The sequence below is a fragment of the Bison bison genome, unplaced genomic scaffold (assembly GCF_000754665.1).
Source record: "Bison bison bison isolate TAMUID 2011002044 unplaced genomic scaffold, Bison_UMD1.0 scf7180017864163, whole genome shotgun sequence".
NCBI classification, from domain to species: domain Eukaryota; kingdom Metazoa; phylum Chordata; class Mammalia; order Artiodactyla; family Bovidae; genus Bison; species Bison bison.
In genome coordinates this window covers 573290-592402 of record NW_011494735.1, presented here as the reverse complement: position 1 = coordinate 592402, position 19113 = coordinate 573290, and the positions used below count along the sequence as shown (strand labels likewise).

The window sequence follows — 19113 nt, the reverse complement described above, 5'->3', positions numbered from 1 at the left end:
GTAGTTTGAGCATTCTTTGACATTGCCTTTCTTTGGGATTGGAATGAAAACTGACCTTTTCCAGTCCTGTGGCCACTGCTGAGTTTTCCAAACTTGCTGGCATATTGAGTGCAGCACTTTCACAGCATCGTCTTTCAGGATTTGAAAGAGCTCAACTGGAATTCCATCACCTCCACTAGCTTTGTTTGTAGTGATGCTTTCTAAGGCCCACTTGACTTCACATTCCAGGATGTCTGGCTCTAGGTCAGTGATCACACCATTGTGATTATCTGGGTCGTGAAGATCTTTTTTGTACAGTTCTTTTGTGTATTCTTGCCGTCTCTTCTTAATATTTTCTGCTTCTGTTAGGTCCATTCCATTTCTGTCCTTTATCGAGTTCATCTTTGCAGGAAATATTCCTTTGGTATCTCTATACTAACACATATATGTGGAATTTAGAAAGATGGTAACAATAACCCTGTATACGAGACAGCAAAAGAGACACTGATGTATAGAACAGTCTTTGGACTTGTGGGAGAGGGAGAGGGTGGGATGATTTGGGAGAATGGCATTGAAACATGTATAATATCATATATGAAACGAGTCGCCAGTCCAGGTTCGATGCACGATACTGGATGCTTGGGGCTGGTACACTGGGACGACCCAGAGGGATGGTATGGGGAGGAAGGAGGGAGGAGGGTTTAGGATGGGGAACACATGTATACCTGTGGCGGATTCATTTTGATATATGGCAAAACCAATACAATATTGTAAAGTTAAAAAATAAAACTAAAAGGCAGTAGGTACCTAATTACCAATAATTATTTTCAATTTAAACAGACTACATGCTCTCATGAAAGGACACAGATACAAAACATACCCATATATATGTTATCTGTGCTGTGCTTAACTTGCTCAGTCCTGTCTGACTCTTTGAGACCCCCTGGACTGTAGCCCACCAGGCTCTTCCGTCCATGGACATTCTCCAGGCAAGAATACTAGAGAGGGTTGCCATGCCCTCCTCCAGGTGATTCTCCCAACCCAGGGATCGAACCCAGGTCTTCTGAATTGCAGGCATATTCTTTACTGCCTGAGCCACCAGGGAAGCCCAAGAATACTGGAGTGGGCAGCCTATTCTTTCTCCAGGGGTATCTTCCCGACCCAGGAATCAAAATGTGGTCTCCTGAGTTGCAAGCAGATTCTTTACCAGCTGAGCTACCAAGAAAGCCCATATATGCTATCTAGAATGGCCTAATTTCAGATCTAAAGACACACACACACACACACACCTTCAGACAAGTGAAAACAAAACACAATGATTCAAAATCTATGGGATGTAGCAAAAGCAGTTCTATGAGGGAAATTTATGGTGATACAAACAAAGCTCAGGAAATGAAAAAAATCTCAAATAAACAACCTAACCTTATACCTAAGGAACTGGAAAAAGAAAGACAAAGAATACCCAAAGTTAGCCAAAGGAAAGAAATCAAAGACCAGAGAATTACAGACATAAATAAAATAGAGACTAAAAAAATAATAGAAGAGATCAATGAGACGAAGAGCCAGCTCTTTAAAAAGACAAACAAAATTGATAAGTTTAAGTCAGACTGATCAACAAAAAAGGAGAGAGGACCCAATCAAATTATATCAGATATGAAAAAGGAATACTTACAACCAACAACACAGAAATACAAAGGACAGTATGAATGATTATATGCCAATAAAATGAATAATCTAGAACAAATGGACAAGTTCCTAGAAATGTACAAGCCCTCAAGACTGACCAGAATGAAATAGAAAATAGAAACAGACTGATTACCAGAAATGAAATTGAATCAATAATCAAAAACTCTCAACTAACAAACACCTAGACCAGATGGCTTCACAGGTGAATTCTACCAAACATTTATAAAAGAGTTAGCACCTGTCATTCTCAAACTATTGCCAAAAATTACAGAGGAATGAATGCTTCCAAACTCATTCTACAAGACAAGAATAACTCTGATACCAAAACCAAACAGAAATATATATATTAAAAAAAAATTACAGGCCATTATCACTGATGAACACACATGCAAAAATCCTCAACAAAATAATAGCAAACCAAATATAACAATACATTAGAAGAATCACACACCATGATCAAGTGGAATTTATTCCAGAGATGGCTAAATATCCACAAATCAATTAATGTGATATACCACATTAACAAAGTGAAGAATAAAAATCATATGATAATCTCAACAGATGCAGAAAAATCTTTTGACATAATTCAGCATCCATTTGTGACTAAAAACTCTCCACAAAGTGGGTATACAGGGGACATACTTCAACATAATAAAACCATTTATGACAAACCCACAGCTAATGGCATACTCAACAGTGAAAATTGAAAGGACTTTCTATAAGATCAGGAAGAAGGTAAGAAAGCCTTCTCTCGTCACTTTTTTCAGATGTCCCAGCCACAGTCAAGAAGAAGAAAAAATAAAAGGAATCCAAATCTGAAAGAAAGAAGTAAAATGGTCACCGTTTGCAGATGATATGGTACTATACACTGAAAATCCTAAAGATGCCCCTGAAAAAGCACTGCTGCTGCTGCTAAGTCGCTTCAGTCGTGTCCGACTCTGTGCGACCCCATAGACGGCAGCCCACGAGGCTCCCCCGTCCCTGGGATTCTCCAGGCAAGAACACTGGAGTGGGTTGCCATTTCCTTCTCCAATACATGAAAGTGAAAAGTGAAAGTGAAGACGCTCAGTCTATCCGACTCTTAGTGACCCCATGGACAGCAGCCTACCAGGCTCCTCTGTCCGTGAGATTTTCCAGGCAAGAGTACTGGAGTGCAGTGCCATTGCCTTCTCCGGAAAAAGCACTAGAGTTCATCAATTCATAAAGTTACAGGATACAAATTTAATATATAGAAACACATAACAATAAAATCAAAAATGAGACTTTTTTTAAATCCCACTTGCCATCACATTAAAAAAAATACCTAGGGAATAAATTTAACTATGGAGATAAAATACCTGTACTCAGAAAACTATAAAACACTGTGAAAGAAATGGAAGATGATACAAACTGATGCAAAGATATACCATGTTGATGGATGGGAAGAATTAGTATTGTTAAAATGACCACACTACCCAAGACAATCTACAGATTCAATGCAATCCCTATCAAACTACCAGTGGTACACTTCACAGAAATAAGTAATTTTAAGATGTTTATGGAAACACAAAAGACATTGAAAAGCCAAAACAATATTGAAAAAAATAACAGTTGGAGGAATCTTTCTTCCTGACTTCCTACAAAATCATCAAAACAGTATGGTACTGACCACAAAATAGACAGGCAGAACAATGAATAGAGAATAGAGAGCCCAGAAATAAACTCACACATTTATGGTTGGTCAATCTATGACAAGGAGGCAAGAATACACAATGAGGAAAATACAGTCTTTTTAATAAGTGGTGCTGGAAAAACTGGATAACTACATATAAAAGAATAAAATTAGAACGTTTTCTCACATCATATTTAAAAATAAACTCAGAATGGATTAAAGACCTAGATGTACAATTGGAAACCATAAAACTTCCAAAAGAAAACAGAGAATAATCTTTGACATAAATCAAAGCAATATTTTTGTATCTGTTGCCTAAGGCAAATAGGACCTAATTTGAGGTCGACCTTCATGCCACGTGCAGAAGAGATGAAACCCCATTTTATTTTATAAACCCCATCCTATTCCAAGCACAGCCTATGAGCCTCATCTCTGCTGCTGACCTGGTCAGAGAAGCCACAATATTCACTGCTTAAAGTCATAAACTGTGTTTTGAACCCAGTAGTAATTAAGCCCCATATACACTGACATTTCATACATCAAAAAAAATTAATACATAATTCAGCCACTATCCCTATTTTCCTCAAAGAGGGCAAATTTAAATTCAAGTGATCAAGGGGAAAAAAAATTCACAAAAAGAGAAGGTACACCTGCAATGAGGGAGACCTGGGTTCAATCCCTGGGTTGGGAAGATCCTCTAGAGAAGGGAAGGGCTACCCACTACAGTATTTTGGCCTGGAGAATTCCACAGGGTCACAAAGTGTCGGACACGACTGAGAGACTTTCACTTCACTAAGTAGTACAACAGTCACAAGTCACAAATCCACCGGGAACTCTGAGAGAAGGATGTGGTTTACTGATCTGGAATCAGATTTAGCACGCTCACAGGTAGCAGGAAACTAAGCCACCATGTCTGATGATAAAATATTTCTGCCTAAAAGAAAAAGTTTTATTATTTATTATTAAACAACTACTTTCTACCCTCCTGGAATATCAGGGTATACACAGTGCCTAGGTCAAGGTTCTTCCCTCCAAACAACTGTCTTCCACCACCCAGAGTTTCTGGGCTCCAAGTCATGGCTTGAAATTCATCTCAACAGAATCCATGGACTGATTGACATACATCACTCTCTAATCCTCCGACACAATGGCTGAATCTTCTCTGAGCCAGAACATTTTTATTTCAAAGTTAGCTGTTTCTTCATGTGTAATAGTCCATGTAGCCTATCTTCAAATGTAAAGTGACTGAGGGCAAGACATCCTGGTTGTTAAGGCAAATTCTAGCACTGCTCTCTATTTTCCAACTGAACTGACACAGTTTTGCTCATGGACATGAAAATGATGCGATAAAATTGATACTGTGCAAAACATGTTTTATTGTGGTCAGATTCCTCAATAACAAAAATAAAGGCCCAAGTTTCTGGTGTCATGTAACATGGGCAAAACTGTGTGCATTCATGCCATAATGCTATTAATTCTTTACCTTTATAAAAGAACAATGGATTAGTTTTAAAAGTAAGCAAGATGATAGTACTCAAATAATACAAATCAGAAATGGATAAATTATTAATCCTATTAGTTATAAAGTTTATAATATTTAATCAAGCATAAGACATATTGAGATTCAGTGAATAACACAGTATTAAGATTTCTGCAACTTTGTCTTTGAAATGATGGCTGCCTTTTCTTTAAATTTTCAATGAATGTGTAATGTATAACAAATACATTTATGTATATAATTTAAAAAGAAAATTTGTGCCAAATGTACATATAAAGCAATGTTTAATGAGGAAATGATTAAATAGCTCAATGGAAATGATTAAATAGCTAATATTTAAATAGCTTAAACACAGTAAGTAGTTCCCAAAGACTTCTGATAAAAATTAAAGTGGGGCTTCTCTCATAGCTCAGTTAGTAAAGAATCTGCCTGCAATGCAGGAGACCTGGGTTCAATCTCTGGAGAAGGAAATGGCAACCCACTCCAGTATTCTTGCCTGGAGAATCCCATGGACAGAGGAGTCTGGCAGGCCCCAACTCTTGGGGTCCCAAGAGCTGGATATGACTTAGCAACTAAACCACCACAACCACCACCAAAGCAGATGCAGATAATTGCAATCCTGTGTACCTCAAGTATCTATAAAAACCCATTTGACTATACATTCCAAATAGTCATGAGAGGCAATGTGCAGTGTCAACAACTGCATGGTTAGACCAGTCAGACAAATTCTTAAGTAGTTAAAATGAAGCTGCATATTCAAAGCTGTGTAGTAGACTCTGTGGTATACCCACTCCAAAACAAGAACATGTTTGGTTTTTTTTAATTGAATTGTTGTCCTACCCCTCACATAGACTAATAAAAACTTATGTTCTAAGTAGTATTTAATATAACCTAATACTCAACAAATATTTCCACTCACACATTAGCACATGGGTTTCAAGTGTACTGATTACTACAAAAGCAACCTCATATTTAATTCAAGTAACTGATGAAAGGAATTTAGTCAGAAGCATAAAATAAGTTATTTGTAATTTAAATTAACATTTGAAATTATATTTTAAAACCTAATACAATCCTGAACCCATAAAAATGAATTATTTTGTTGACGCAAAATTCTCTCTAATATATGCACTAATGTGCAGAGTACTTGGGCTTCCCAGGTTGGCACTAGAGTGAAGAACCTGCTTGCCAATACAAGAGTTATTAGAGATGTGGGTTCAGTCTCTGGGTTGGGAAGATCCCCTGGAGGAGGGCATGGCAACCCACTCCAGTATTCTTGCCTGGGAAATCCCACGAACAGAGGAGCCTGACAGGCTATAGTCCACGGGGTCGCAAAGAGTCGGACACGACTGAGCAACTAAGCACACATGCACACATGTACGGCTACCAGAGGGACCAGTTTCTGAAGAGCATTCATTCTACTGTTTCTTCAGTATCCAAAGAATAGTAAGAGAGGTCAGTGAGCAGACCTCCCAAGACTTGTGTAAGACATATCAATAAAGGGGTGTGTTTGTGTTTGGTATTTTTTCATGTATGAATAACCATTTTAATATAAGTTAAGCATCTCCATTGAACAACCAATTACTGTAGAGGCAGAAGGAAAGTTGAGAGAAAATGAGACAATTTTGGGGAATGTGAATCCAACAGGCATTGTAAAATATCTGTTTTATTCCCATCATAAAATTCTGGCAAATTGCTGACCCAAATCAAGCTGTCAAGATTATAGATCCTGTCTGAGAATTTTTAAATCCCTATATGATTTCTTCTCTGAAATTATATTCATCAACATAAATTAACCAGAAACTTGCTTTTTTTTTTTGGTTTCTGACATAGTGAAATTGTGATTACACAAACATTTTAATGAAAACAGGTAAATGCAAAACTATTCCATAACTAGTATACGAAGCTATATGCTTAGTCTTAGTGTGGAAATTAATTAGTATGGAAAACATTAGTATGGAAATTAATGTAGCATATGTAAACAAGGTATTTAATTTTACTTAAGTGTTTTATTTTGACAATAGTTCATGCTGACTTTTTATTTATGACACGTCAATAATGCAGGTTTATCTTTATATATATTTACATGTAAAATATACTCAAAAAATGTCCCCCCATACAAAATGACACCTATATCAAGTATATCTGATTTAAAAGAAACCACAAAAATAAAAATTATGTGAGGACAGTGGCATTCTGGGAATTTTTTTCATTCTTTTATACCACAATTATTTGCTTTTGAAATTCAAATATATTTATTTTGGCTTAGTTATACATATAGAACCACTTCATCATTTAGATATATAAATAAAATTAAAAGAATATGATTTATAAGTAAAATTATTATGTAGTCTTAAAATTAATATATATATATAATCCACATACCTGAGCCAACCTCTTTTTCCTCTTCTTCAATGTTGTTTTTGATACTATCATACTCCTCATCAATGGTTTGGTTACCACGCATCTGAGATAAAATTCTACGGGCCTTTTGAGTCTGTCCTTTCTGAATAAGCCATCGAGGGCTTTCAGGTAAAAAGAGAAAGCCAAAAAACTGTATAACTGCTGGAATTGCTGCAAGTCCCAGCATGTACCTGCAATAAGAAATCAATATATTGCTGTAAAATGTGGTCTTATAAATGCTGAGTATGAATAAAAGGTTTGCATTTACCACATTGGAATAACATATAATGGTAAAAATTAGAAAGATTTTCTTTTCATCATATATATATATGTCTGTCATCAGAAATAATGACATTCTTATACTGTAGCAGGAAATCGAAAAATGAGAAAATCTGATTCTTTCTCTCTCCCACAAATTACAATGAAAAGGAATGGACAAAAGTCATATTCATTAAGGCTATGCATTCTGAAGCAAACACAACATGCAAAACACCATAATCACCATTCCTATCTAATACTACTATAATTTTGCAATTTACAATATAAACATGGGGTTAAGACAAAGTTCTCTAATATCTGGTTAAAAGATACACTGTTCATTAAAATATATGCTCAGATTTCTTTACAGTTATTTCTTTTCTGTAAATAACCAGTTATGATTTCATTTTGCCATCAAGCAACATACATTTTCAGGCAAAAAGCACTTCGTTTTTTAAAAAAGACAAGGAGATGGGGAAGGACAGAGAGTTAGGAAAGCATATAGCAGCCGATAGCAGAAAAAATATAGTCAGATGCAAATAACGATTATTAAAATGTTTAGGAATGTGAAAAAGCTACTTATGTTGTTTCATTTGTCCTTTTTTTCAGACATCTGTTCTTATTTTAATTGTAGGATAATTACAATATTGTGATGGTTTTTGCCATACATCAACATAAGTGTCTATTCTTAATGACTGGCAAAACTCTAAATAGCAAATAAGCACACCACTTTAAATCCACCAGAGAAATAACAAAAATATAAATATGAATATATCAATATCAAGATCTCTTCAAATTGTTCTGACCACTGGACTAATGTCCTAACATCTCCAGGCCTCAATCCTTTTAAACTGAGTTATGCTACATAAACTTCAAGGCCTCTTTAAACTGATGGCTTCTATGAATCTAGAAGAGTTAGACACGACTGAGCAACTTAAAAAAAAAAAAAAAAACAACAATCTAGGACACTTGGATGTTTCCTACTGATCCAGGTTTCCAGAATATTTTCCATGGTAGATATATGGTGGCAGAGCTCAGAAGGCCAGTCCTGATTACATAATAACCCATAAATTAATGAGAATCCACCTGACTCAATACACTTTTCAAAGCTACTCTAACTTTTCAGTTCAGTTCAATTGCTCAGTCATGTCTGAATCTTTGTGACCCCATGGACTGCAGCGTGCCAGGCTTCCCTGTCCATCATCAACTCCTGGAGCTTGCTCAAACTCATGTCCATCAAGTTGGTGATACCATCCAACCATCTCAACCTTGGTCATCCCCTTCTCCTCCTGCCTTCAGTCTTTCCCAGCATCAGGGTCTTTTCCAATGAGTCAGTTCTTCACACTGGGTGTTAAGCTATACTAAACCAAAAGTACAGCAATCCTGAAGACTCCAAACACATATCTTGTGCACAAGTCTATTATTTTCCAGGCAATTTCATTTTAATTCCAAAAAGAGTAGAAAAGCAAAATACAACTGCTACATGAGTGTTCAGAGTATCTCTTATGACAAATTGTAGCAACAAATACACTCAGAAAAATTAACTAAGATATAGAAAGTAAAGTGTTTATGAAAGACTGACTAAATAAATCACTTAATAAAGATCTTATTAGACATGTTTCATACTTTAATCCATTAATTTTGAAAATTACACCAATACTGAATCATTCCTTCCTCAGCTCACCTACAAAACATTTTTAACCTCAATTTATGTCATTATACCTTATATTATAATAAATCATTTGCCTATTTCACTTGATTGCATATTTAACCATGTATTCAGCAAAGGACCTTATAAACTATCTTGCACAGTGGGCATTTAGTAAATGTTTTGTGAAATGATACAGAGCAGCTATACAATATAAACAGTCTATAAAAACTAAACAGAAAATAACTGTTTCACATTTCTATAATAACATTTTATGCAAAACCCTACTGGGTCATTTAGGTCTGCAAGGTTACTTACAGAGTAATTCTTTCCAAGAAACTACATTTTTGTAATTCAAGATATAACCAAACCTTTTCTTCTGAAGAAGACTCATTTGATGAGAACTTAAAAGATTAGCTCACACAAATGTATATTTCTGGCCTCTTTCCTTTACGATGTTAATTTGTATAACCCAATCTGTTACTTAAATGTATGTTTTAATACTGTAAATGAATGAAATTTCTATTCAGTTGTGTTTTCTCTTTAAAAATTTAAGAGAAAAGATTATCCTACACTCCCAATTACTTAAAAGAAAAGCAATAAAAAGATGACTTCAAGAGCTTACTGATTGGAAGACCCTGATGCTGGGAAAGATTGAAGGCAAGACGAGAAGAGGGCAACAAAGGATGAGATGGTCAGACGGCATCACTGACTCAATGGACACGAGTTTGAGCAAACTCAAGGAGAGAGTGAAGGACAGGGAAGCCTGGCATGCTGCAGCTAATGGGGTCACAAAGAATCAGACACAAGTTGGCAACTGAACAACAACAAATAAAGTAGAAACCAAATATATTGAATTAGGAAATAAATAAGAAAAGTACTAAAGATGAAACTCTTTATGTTCTTTTCTTTATACCTTTCTCGATCTTTTATTCTGTTCTCCAAACCCCCTTTAGTGATGAATGAAGATTAAAGGGATACACTAAATACTTCAAAGAAGCACTGAAATGAATAAAGAAACTGAATCATTTTTAGACCCAAAGATGCTCACGTAATACTTTGCACTATTGTAGGCTTCCCTGGTACACTTCATTATGCACTATTTAATCCCAGAACATAAACTTTTTTAAAAATTAAAAGAAAAAAGAAGAGGAGAAAAGGGAAAAGAAAAACACAAACATACATATTAGCTTGTTTTCTAAGCCAGCTGTAGGAGACAGAATACTTTAGCCCTCCAGTCTTCTGAAATTTCCAAATACAAAGAGTCTAGATCTGACATTTACAATTCAATGACTTAATACCAGGATAAGAAAAAGAAACTCACATTCTACTGCCAAATTTTAAGGAAATTAAAGCCTATTTTCAGAGACTGGTCAAGATAAACACGTTTTATACATTTACATCCTAAGATTTCTCTTTTAAAAGTAAAACAAAGAAGCTTATTTTCAGTTCAGTTGCTCAGTCATGTCCGACTCTTTGTGATCCCATGGAATGCAGCACAGTGAGCTCCCCTGTCCATCACCAACACCCAGAGCTTGCTCAAACTCATGTCCATCAAGTTGGTGATGACATAAAACCCATCTCATCCTCTGTCATCCCCTTCTCCTCCTGCCTTGACTCTTTCGCAGCCTCAGGGTCTTTCCCAACGACTCAGTTCTTCACATCAGGTGGCCAAAGTATTGGAGCTTCAGCTTCAGCATCAGTCTTTCCAATGAATATTCAGGACTGATTTCCTTTAGCATTGAATGGTTTTATCTCCTTGCAGTCCAAGAAACTCTCAAGAGTCTTCTTCAACACCACATTTCAAAAGCATTAATTCTTCAGCACTCAGCTTTCTTTATGGTCCAACTCCCACATCCATACATGACTACTAGAAAAACCATTACTTTGGACCTTTGTCAGCAAAGTAATGTCTCTGCTTTTCAATATGCTGTCCAGGTTGGTCATAGCTTTTCTTTCAAGGAGCAAGCGTCTTTTAATTTCATGGCTGCAGTCACCATCTGCAGTGATTTTGGAGCCCAAGAACATAAAATCGGTCACTGTTTCCATTGTTTCCCCATCTATTTGCATCTATTTCCTCATCTTTGCATCCATGATGGGACCAGATGCCATGATCTTCATTTTTTGAATGTTGAGTTTTAAGCCAGCTTTTTCACTCTCTTCTTTCACTTTCATCAAGAGGCTCTTTAGTTCTTCACGTTCTACCCTAAGAGCGGCATCATCTGCATATCTGAGGTTATTGATATCTCTCCCAGCAATCTGATTCCAGCTTGTGATTCATCCAGCCCAGCATTTTGCACGATGTACTCTGCATATAAGTTAAATAAACAGGGTGACAATATACAGCCTTGACATATTCCTTTCCCAATTTGGAACCAGTCTATTGTTCCATGCCCAGTTCTAACTGTTGCTTCTTGACCTGCATACAATCTAGGCTAGTTAAAGCACTGCTATAGATTCACCAAGAGTCCTCTAAATCCAAGGAAACCAGATGAATGACAAGAGTACACTGATAAACCAGGCAGGCAATTCCCAAACAAACAAGTAGCCCCCTGACATGGGATATTTCCTTATTATAAGTCAAATCAAGAGTTCTAAACCCTGGCTACACATTAGAATCACCCAAGAGGCTTTTAAAACATACCAGCATCCAGGTCCCAACCACCCCAGAGATTCAGACTAATTGGTCTGGGCTTTAAGACCAGGGAATTCTATTTTCTTAAAAGTTCCCAAGGTGGTACTAATGTGCCTTCATGGCCGAAAACCACTGATCTAAGTGTTTTAAAAACCCAGAGGGTGAAAGTGAACAATAAGCACTCAAGGTCCACATTTTAAGCAAATGCCATTTACATTCTAGAGGCCAGACAGCACATCAAGCTGAAAGAATGGGAAAGGAGGTTGACTCAAGAAAATGTGCCAAGCCTTCATGAATCCTAAAATCTTTAGCATTCTCTTTAGTAACAAGATCACTCATAGAAAGATACCTTTTAAAACTTTCTAAACTTAAGTTAACAAATGAGCTATTTTCTGGTACAACTACCAGTACCAGGACCTGCACAATAGACAACTAAGACAGGAACCTCCAATACTAAGCAATACTTTCAAATTGTGTGTTTGGACCAACTATCAACAAGGGAGACAAGCCTGGTTTCATCTCAGATTAAGCCTTCCCAGTGTCAGGAACTGAAACTGTAAACCAAACATCGTTCATTCCTAGGTGTCAACCTTCTACACTAAGGCTGAGCAGACCTGCTAAGCTGCTGCTATCAGATGGCCTGTTCCTCACACAGAACCAAACAAGTCCTTCACTGAACTGAACATTTACAATCAATCTTGTCTTAAAGGAATCACATTGCTCTCACCTATGAAATGAAAGACAAGCATCCTCGAACAGATGAACATTTAAGACACAGTATTTTGCAGTTCATAACTGCCCTTCTCTGAACTGATGACAAAATGGTTATCTGATAACACAGTTAACAGATGAACCTATTATTTATCTCTAGTAGTTCCACAGTGATGTTAATTATGTTCCAAATTCATGAAAATCTACTTGAAGGTATAAACTCAGCTTGGACATATGATCATTTCACAGTAACAGCAAAAGTAATAGCTGACACATAGCACTAGCACCAGTTACTGTGTGCCAACCACTGCTCAAAGGAATTAACATATCTTAACTTATTTATCTCAAAACAACCGTAGGACATAGGCATCATTATTATTACCATTTTAAAGACACAGAAACAAGGCACAAAGAAGATATAGAACTAGCATGCAGTAGAATTAGGATTAAAACCCAGGCTCCCTATAATAAATATTTCTTTTAAGTTAAGCTACAATAAATGTTTAACAATTACTTGATAAAATTCATAAAAGGGGGCATACATTCATATTAGTCTCATATTTAAATACTTTGAAGGATCGCTTCAGAAGTTTGTTGTTTACACATCTCTCAGTGTTGTTAACACATCTCAGTAAAGCCCTGCAGCAACAAAAGCAGAAAGAGCCTCTGAGTGCTGTCCTCCCCGGTCTTGCCAAACGTAGCACAGCATTGGGCTCGGCACCCACTGGGCTAGGGATCTGCAAACTGGACTTAACAACACTGACCCACTAGTGGCAAACCAAGTATCCTTTTATCTTCTCAACACCAGAGTCTTTCTATGAGAACAGCTGACTACTAAAATATAATTTGTAAGGGTAAACTTCTACTGTTGACTATGCCAAACTGAATTTTGATTTCATTTTTCTTTAATCTATACAGGTAAACTTTTCATACAGGAAAAACTAGACAGTAAGACAACAGATAATTTAAAAGATGATTGGAGCAACAAAATTTTGACTTGAGAGTTGATCCTTTTAAAATGTTTTATATGACAAACTGGGCTGGGCTGTGCTAAGTCGTTTCAGTTGTGTCTGACTCTTTTTGACCCCATGGACTGTAGCCTGCCAAGCTCCTATGTTCATGGAATTTTCCAGGCAAGAATACTGGAGTGGATTGCCATTTTCTCCTCCAGGGGATCTTCCCGACCCAGGAATCGAACCTGCGTCTCTTACATTGCCTGAATGGGCACACAAGTTCTTTACCACTAGCGCCACCTGGGAAGTCCCTTTATATGACATACGATTTATGGCTTTAATTGTAAGTCAAGCTATAACAGAAAGACTATCACAGCTAGGGGAATTGTATTATAAAGTGTTATATTTAAATGGGATGACCCAGAGGGAGGGTATGGGGAGGGAGGAGGGAGGAGGGTTCAGGATGGGGAACACAGGTATACCTGTGGCGGATTCATTTCGATATTTGGCAAAACTAATACAATATTGTTAAGTTTAAAAATAAAATTAAATTAAAAAATAAAAATAAAAAAATAAAACAAACTGTATAAAATTATTTTTATTTGCTCTTGAGGTGCTGGATTCTACTAACAGAAGACATTTTCATGTGGAAAAGCACAGTAAAGATTTTTTTGGACACTGCAGTCATTTAACCAATTATCCTCCTAATGAGCCATGAGAGCATTAAGGTGCAGCTCAATAATTACTTCCTTACCTGTCTCTAGACCTCAGGTTGTTAAAAATTTACATTTTTTAAGCCAAATCATCACATTTTTCTAGTCATAGAGAATCTTGATATTTTTCAAAACACAATCTCTGAAACTGTCTTGCGTACAGGGAGGGTTTTTAGCAATATCCTCTAATAATATAGAATACTGTCTTATAATAAATGGGAAAAAATGTATTTGTTATTGTAACAGTTTTACCTCCATTCTTTATCTTCTAGTTTGCATTTATATCTATTTTCTATTCATTTAGAAATAAGAATATTATGTTAACCCATTTCTAAGAACACAAATATATTAGAGGAATACTGTATCATAAATACTAAGATGCTGTGCATTATTCTTTAAAACTTTACAATTTCAAACTGGCATCCTTTCACATGTAATTATGATTTAAACTTTAAATCTTTTTTTTTCCTGAAACGTTTCACTGAATATCGTAGAACGAGTCAGCAGTTAGAATCAGTAAATTCTTTGAAAATGTTACTTTATGAAGGTTTATGTTACTTTATGCTTACTTAGAATGCTAAGGCTGAACTTCAAACATTTGAATGTAAGTTAAGTGCCAAACTCTAAGAAGTTGAGCATCATGAACAAACTTAATTAGAGTGCTGCTGCTGCTGCTGCTAAGTCACTTCAGTCGTGTCCAACTCTGTGCGACCCCAGAGACAGCAGCCCACCAGGCTCCCCTGTCCCTGGGATTCTCCAGGCAAGAACACTGGAGTGGGTTGCCATTTCCTTCTCCAATGCATGAAAGTGAAAAGTGAAAGTGAAGTCGCTCAGTCGTGTCCAACTCTTAGTGACCCCATGGACTGCAGCCCACCAGGCTCCTCTGTCCATGGCATTTTCCAGGCAAGAGTACTGGAGTGGGATGCCATTGCCTTCTCCATAATTAGAGTGGCAGTATTGTGTAAATCCAAAAACATCTCCCCAAGCAGCAACTTTCCAATATATTGATCGTTATACTCTATACAGACTGGTAAGAATTTCCCCTTAAAAAGGCATAAGCCAATCCATTCAAACCGCATCCAAAAACACAGTCCTTCAGCCCTATATCTAGAGCTACTCTTGATGTTCAAGAGTCCTATGGATTTTGAGTTTTTTCATATATTTCTCATATTCTTTAAGTAATAATACATGAGTAATACATTTACTCCAAAATCTCTATTCTTGGATTTACAAAAGAAACAGCCACATTTAAATATTAATAATAAAATATTTACTCAATAGTCATCAAACATAAGTTATGATTTATGTATGTCTTACTTAATGAAAAAGTTTTAAATGCAAGAACACAGTACTGAATTTTACTATCTGCTACAGTTATAACAACTTACTTCATAATATATTTTTAAAGTTTTGTTCATCACTCAGAAGAACTTAAAATAAGAATTATACTGCCTTAAAAAGGCTGCAAATGAACTTATCTACAAAACTAAAATAGAGTAACAGACATAGGTAATAAATTTATGGCTTCCAGCAGGTAAGGGGGGGAGGAATAAATTGGGAGACTGAAATTGACACATATACACTACCATACATAAAATAGATAACTAATAAGGACCTAGGACAGGGATCTCTATTCAATATTCTATAACAGTCTATATGGGAAAAGAATCTAAAAAAGAATAGATACATGCACTTGTATAAACGATTCACTTTCAAGTTTATCTGAAACTAATACAACATTGTAAATCTACTATATCTCAATAAAAAAATTATTTAAAGAAATAAAACACTGCCTAATTAAGACCTCAAGCTAAGAAGTTAATTTTCTTCTGCCATTAAGGGCTATATTCTGTATTCATTAATGATGATTCATATTATCAATGACTAATACACTTGAAAATTTGATGGGAGACAGAACAACAAGAGACACACAGCTGGGGGTAAATAATACAAAAAAATTAATGTGTCAAGTTGTATTCTCTCTAGTAAAAAAAAAAAAATGATACATCAGCAGCAAATGAGCAATTTTTGTGTTACTTAGTAAATGAGTCTATGTTAAAAAAAATCAGCCATAGGTATAAACATAGACATAAGCCAAAGCAAATATTAACTTTATCTAGAATTTAGGGAAAACTACTCTGAAAGAAATCTGAGGTCAATACACAAGGCAAGTGGCTTCAATTCAGTGCAGTTGCTCAGTCGTGTACAACTCTTTGAGACCCCATGGACTGCACCACTCCAGGCCTCACTGTCCATCACCAACTCCTGGAGGTTTCTCAAACTCATGTCTATTGAGTCAGTGATACCACCCAACCATCTCATGGTCTGTTGTTCCCTTCTCCTCCTGCCTTCAATCTTTTCCAGCATCTGGGTCTTTTCCAATGAGTCAGTTCTTCTCATTAGGTGGCCAAAGTACTAGAGCTTCAGCATCAGTCCTTCCAATGAATATTCAGGACTGATCTCCTTTAGGATTGACTGGTTTGATCTCTTTGCTGTCCAAGGGACTCTCAAGAGTCTTCTCCAACACCACAGTTCAAAAGCATCAATTCTTCAGCACTCAGCTTTCCTTATGGTCCAACTCTCACATCCATACATGACTACTGGAAAAACCATAGCTTTACCTAGATGGACCTTTGTCAGCAAAGTAATATTTCTGCTTTTTAATATGCTATCTAGGTCAGTCATAGCTTTTCTTCCAAGGAAGAAAATTTCATGGCTGCAATCACCATCTGCAGTGATTTTGGAGCCCAAGAAAATAAAGTCTTTTATTTTCTGTCACTGTTTCCATTGTTTCCCCATCTATTTGCATGAAGTGATGGGACCAGATGCCATGATCTTAGTTCTTTGAATGTTGAATTTTAAGCCAGCTTTTTTACTCTCCTCTTTCACTTTCATCAAGAGGCTCTTCAGTTCCTCTTCACTTTCTGCCATATGGGAGGTGTCATCTGCATATCTGAGGTTACTGACATTTCTCCTGGCAATCTTGATTCCAGCTTGTCCTTCATCCAGCCCGGCATTTTTCAAGGCACTTAGCTTGGCTGAGGATATTTAGTGTTGTAGTCACAGTAGGATCAGCAAGATACACTAGCTTTGATAGAATGAGATCAGATGCTATTTAAATAAATGAATGTGGTTTCGGCAGAGATATTAGATAGTTTTAAACAACATGGCAATATGCATCAAGACTTGTACAAAATTCACAGTAAGAGTGCAGAAAATAATGTGCACACAGCCATACCTATATATATATATATATACCCTCTTTTTTCAAACTCTGAATATCTTCTATATGCAAAGCTCTACATTTGAGATTATGGAGATACACAAATGATCAAGAGACATGTCCTTGCTTCAAGGAATTTATACCTAGTAATCGTGGAATGGAATAGTATTATATAATTGCTATGATTGACATTTAGTCACAGTGTAACAGTAAGGAGAAAAATTATTTCAACGGAGGATATTAGAAAAAGTGTGATGGTAAAAACAACATTTAAATTATGACTGACCATTGCAGAAAAGGAATATAAAGCAAGGAGCCAATATAAGATTCAAATTGAGACTTCCCTGGTGGCTCAGTGGATCAGATCAGTTCAGTCGCTCAGTCGTGTCCAGCTCTTTGTGACCCCATGAATCGCAGCATGCCAGGCCTCCCTGTCCATCACCAACTCCCGGAGTTCACTGAGACTCATGTCCATCGAGTCAGTGATGCCATCCAGCCATCTCATCCTCTGTCATCCCCTTCTCCTCTTGCCCCCAATCCTTCCCAGCATCAGAGTCTTTTCCAATGAGTCAGCTCTTCGCATGAGGTGGCCAAAGTACTGGAGTTTCAGTTTTAGCATCATTCCTTCCAAAGAAATCCCAGGGCTGATCTCCTTCAGAATGGACTGGTTGGATCTCCTTGCAATCCAAGGGACTCTCAAGAGTCTTCTCCAACACCACAGTTCAAAAGCATCAATTCTTCAGTGCTCAGCCTTCTTCACAGTCCAACTCTCACATCCATACATGACCACAGGAAAAACCATAGCCTTGACTAGACGAACCTTTGTTGGCAAAGTAATGTCTCTGCTTTTGAATATTCTATCTAGGTTGTTCATAACTTTCCTTCCAAGGAGTAAGCGTCTTTTAATTTCATGGCTGCAGTCACCATCTGTAAAGATTTTGGAGCCCAAAACAATAAAGTCTGACACTGTTTCCACTGTTTCCCCATCTATTTCCCATGAAGCGATGGGACTGGATGCCATGATCTTCGTTTTCTGAATGTTGAGCTTTAAGCCAACTTTTTTACTCTCCATTTTCACTTTCATCAAGAGGCTTTTGAGTTCCTCTTCACTTTCTGCCATAAAGGTGGTGTTATCTGCATATCTGAGGTTATTGATATTTCTCCCAGCAATCTTGATTCCAGCTTGTGTTTCTTCCAGTCCAGCATTTCTCATGATGTACTCTGCATGTAAGTTAAATAAGCAGGGTGACAATATACAGCGTTGATGTACTCCTTTTCCTATTTGGAACCAGTCTGTTGTTCCATGTCCAGTTCTAACTGTTGCTTCCTGACCTGCATACAGATTTCTCAAGAGGCAGATCAGGTACCTGGTATTCCCTTCTCTTTCAGAATTTTCCACAGTTTATTGTGATCCACACAGTCAAAGGCTTTGGCATAGTCAATAAAGCAGAAATAGATGTCTTTCTGGAACTCTCTTGCTTCTTCCATGATCCAGCGGATGTTGGCAATTTGATCTCTGGTTCCTCTGCCTTTTCTAAAACCAGCTTGAACATCAGGACGTTCACGGTTCACATATTGCTGAAGCCTGGCTTGGAGAATTTTGAGCATTACTTTACTAGCGTGTGAGATGAGTGCAATTGTGTGGTAGTTTGAGCATTCTTTGGCATTGCCTTTCTTTGGGATTGGAATGAAAATGGACCTTTTCCAGTCCTGTGGCCACTGCTGAATTTTCCAAACTTGCTGGCATATTGAGTG

General features: G+C 36.9%; 1 protein-coding gene across 1 annotated transcript in view; it reads right to left on the bottom strand.

The window, feature by feature from the left end:
- SLC2A13 (solute carrier family 2 (facilitated glucose transporter), member 13) overlaps positions 1–19113 on the bottom strand; it is a gene marked incomplete at its 5' end in the record, with an annotated part of 532905 nt that overhangs the window by 399931 nt on the left and 113861 nt on the right. The window contains one exon of the mRNA XM_010841619.1: positions 7200–7408. Within this exon, the coding sequence (XP_010839921.1) occupies positions 7200–7408 (209 nt within the window). The remainder of the gene's footprint in view (positions 1–7199; positions 7409–19113) is intronic.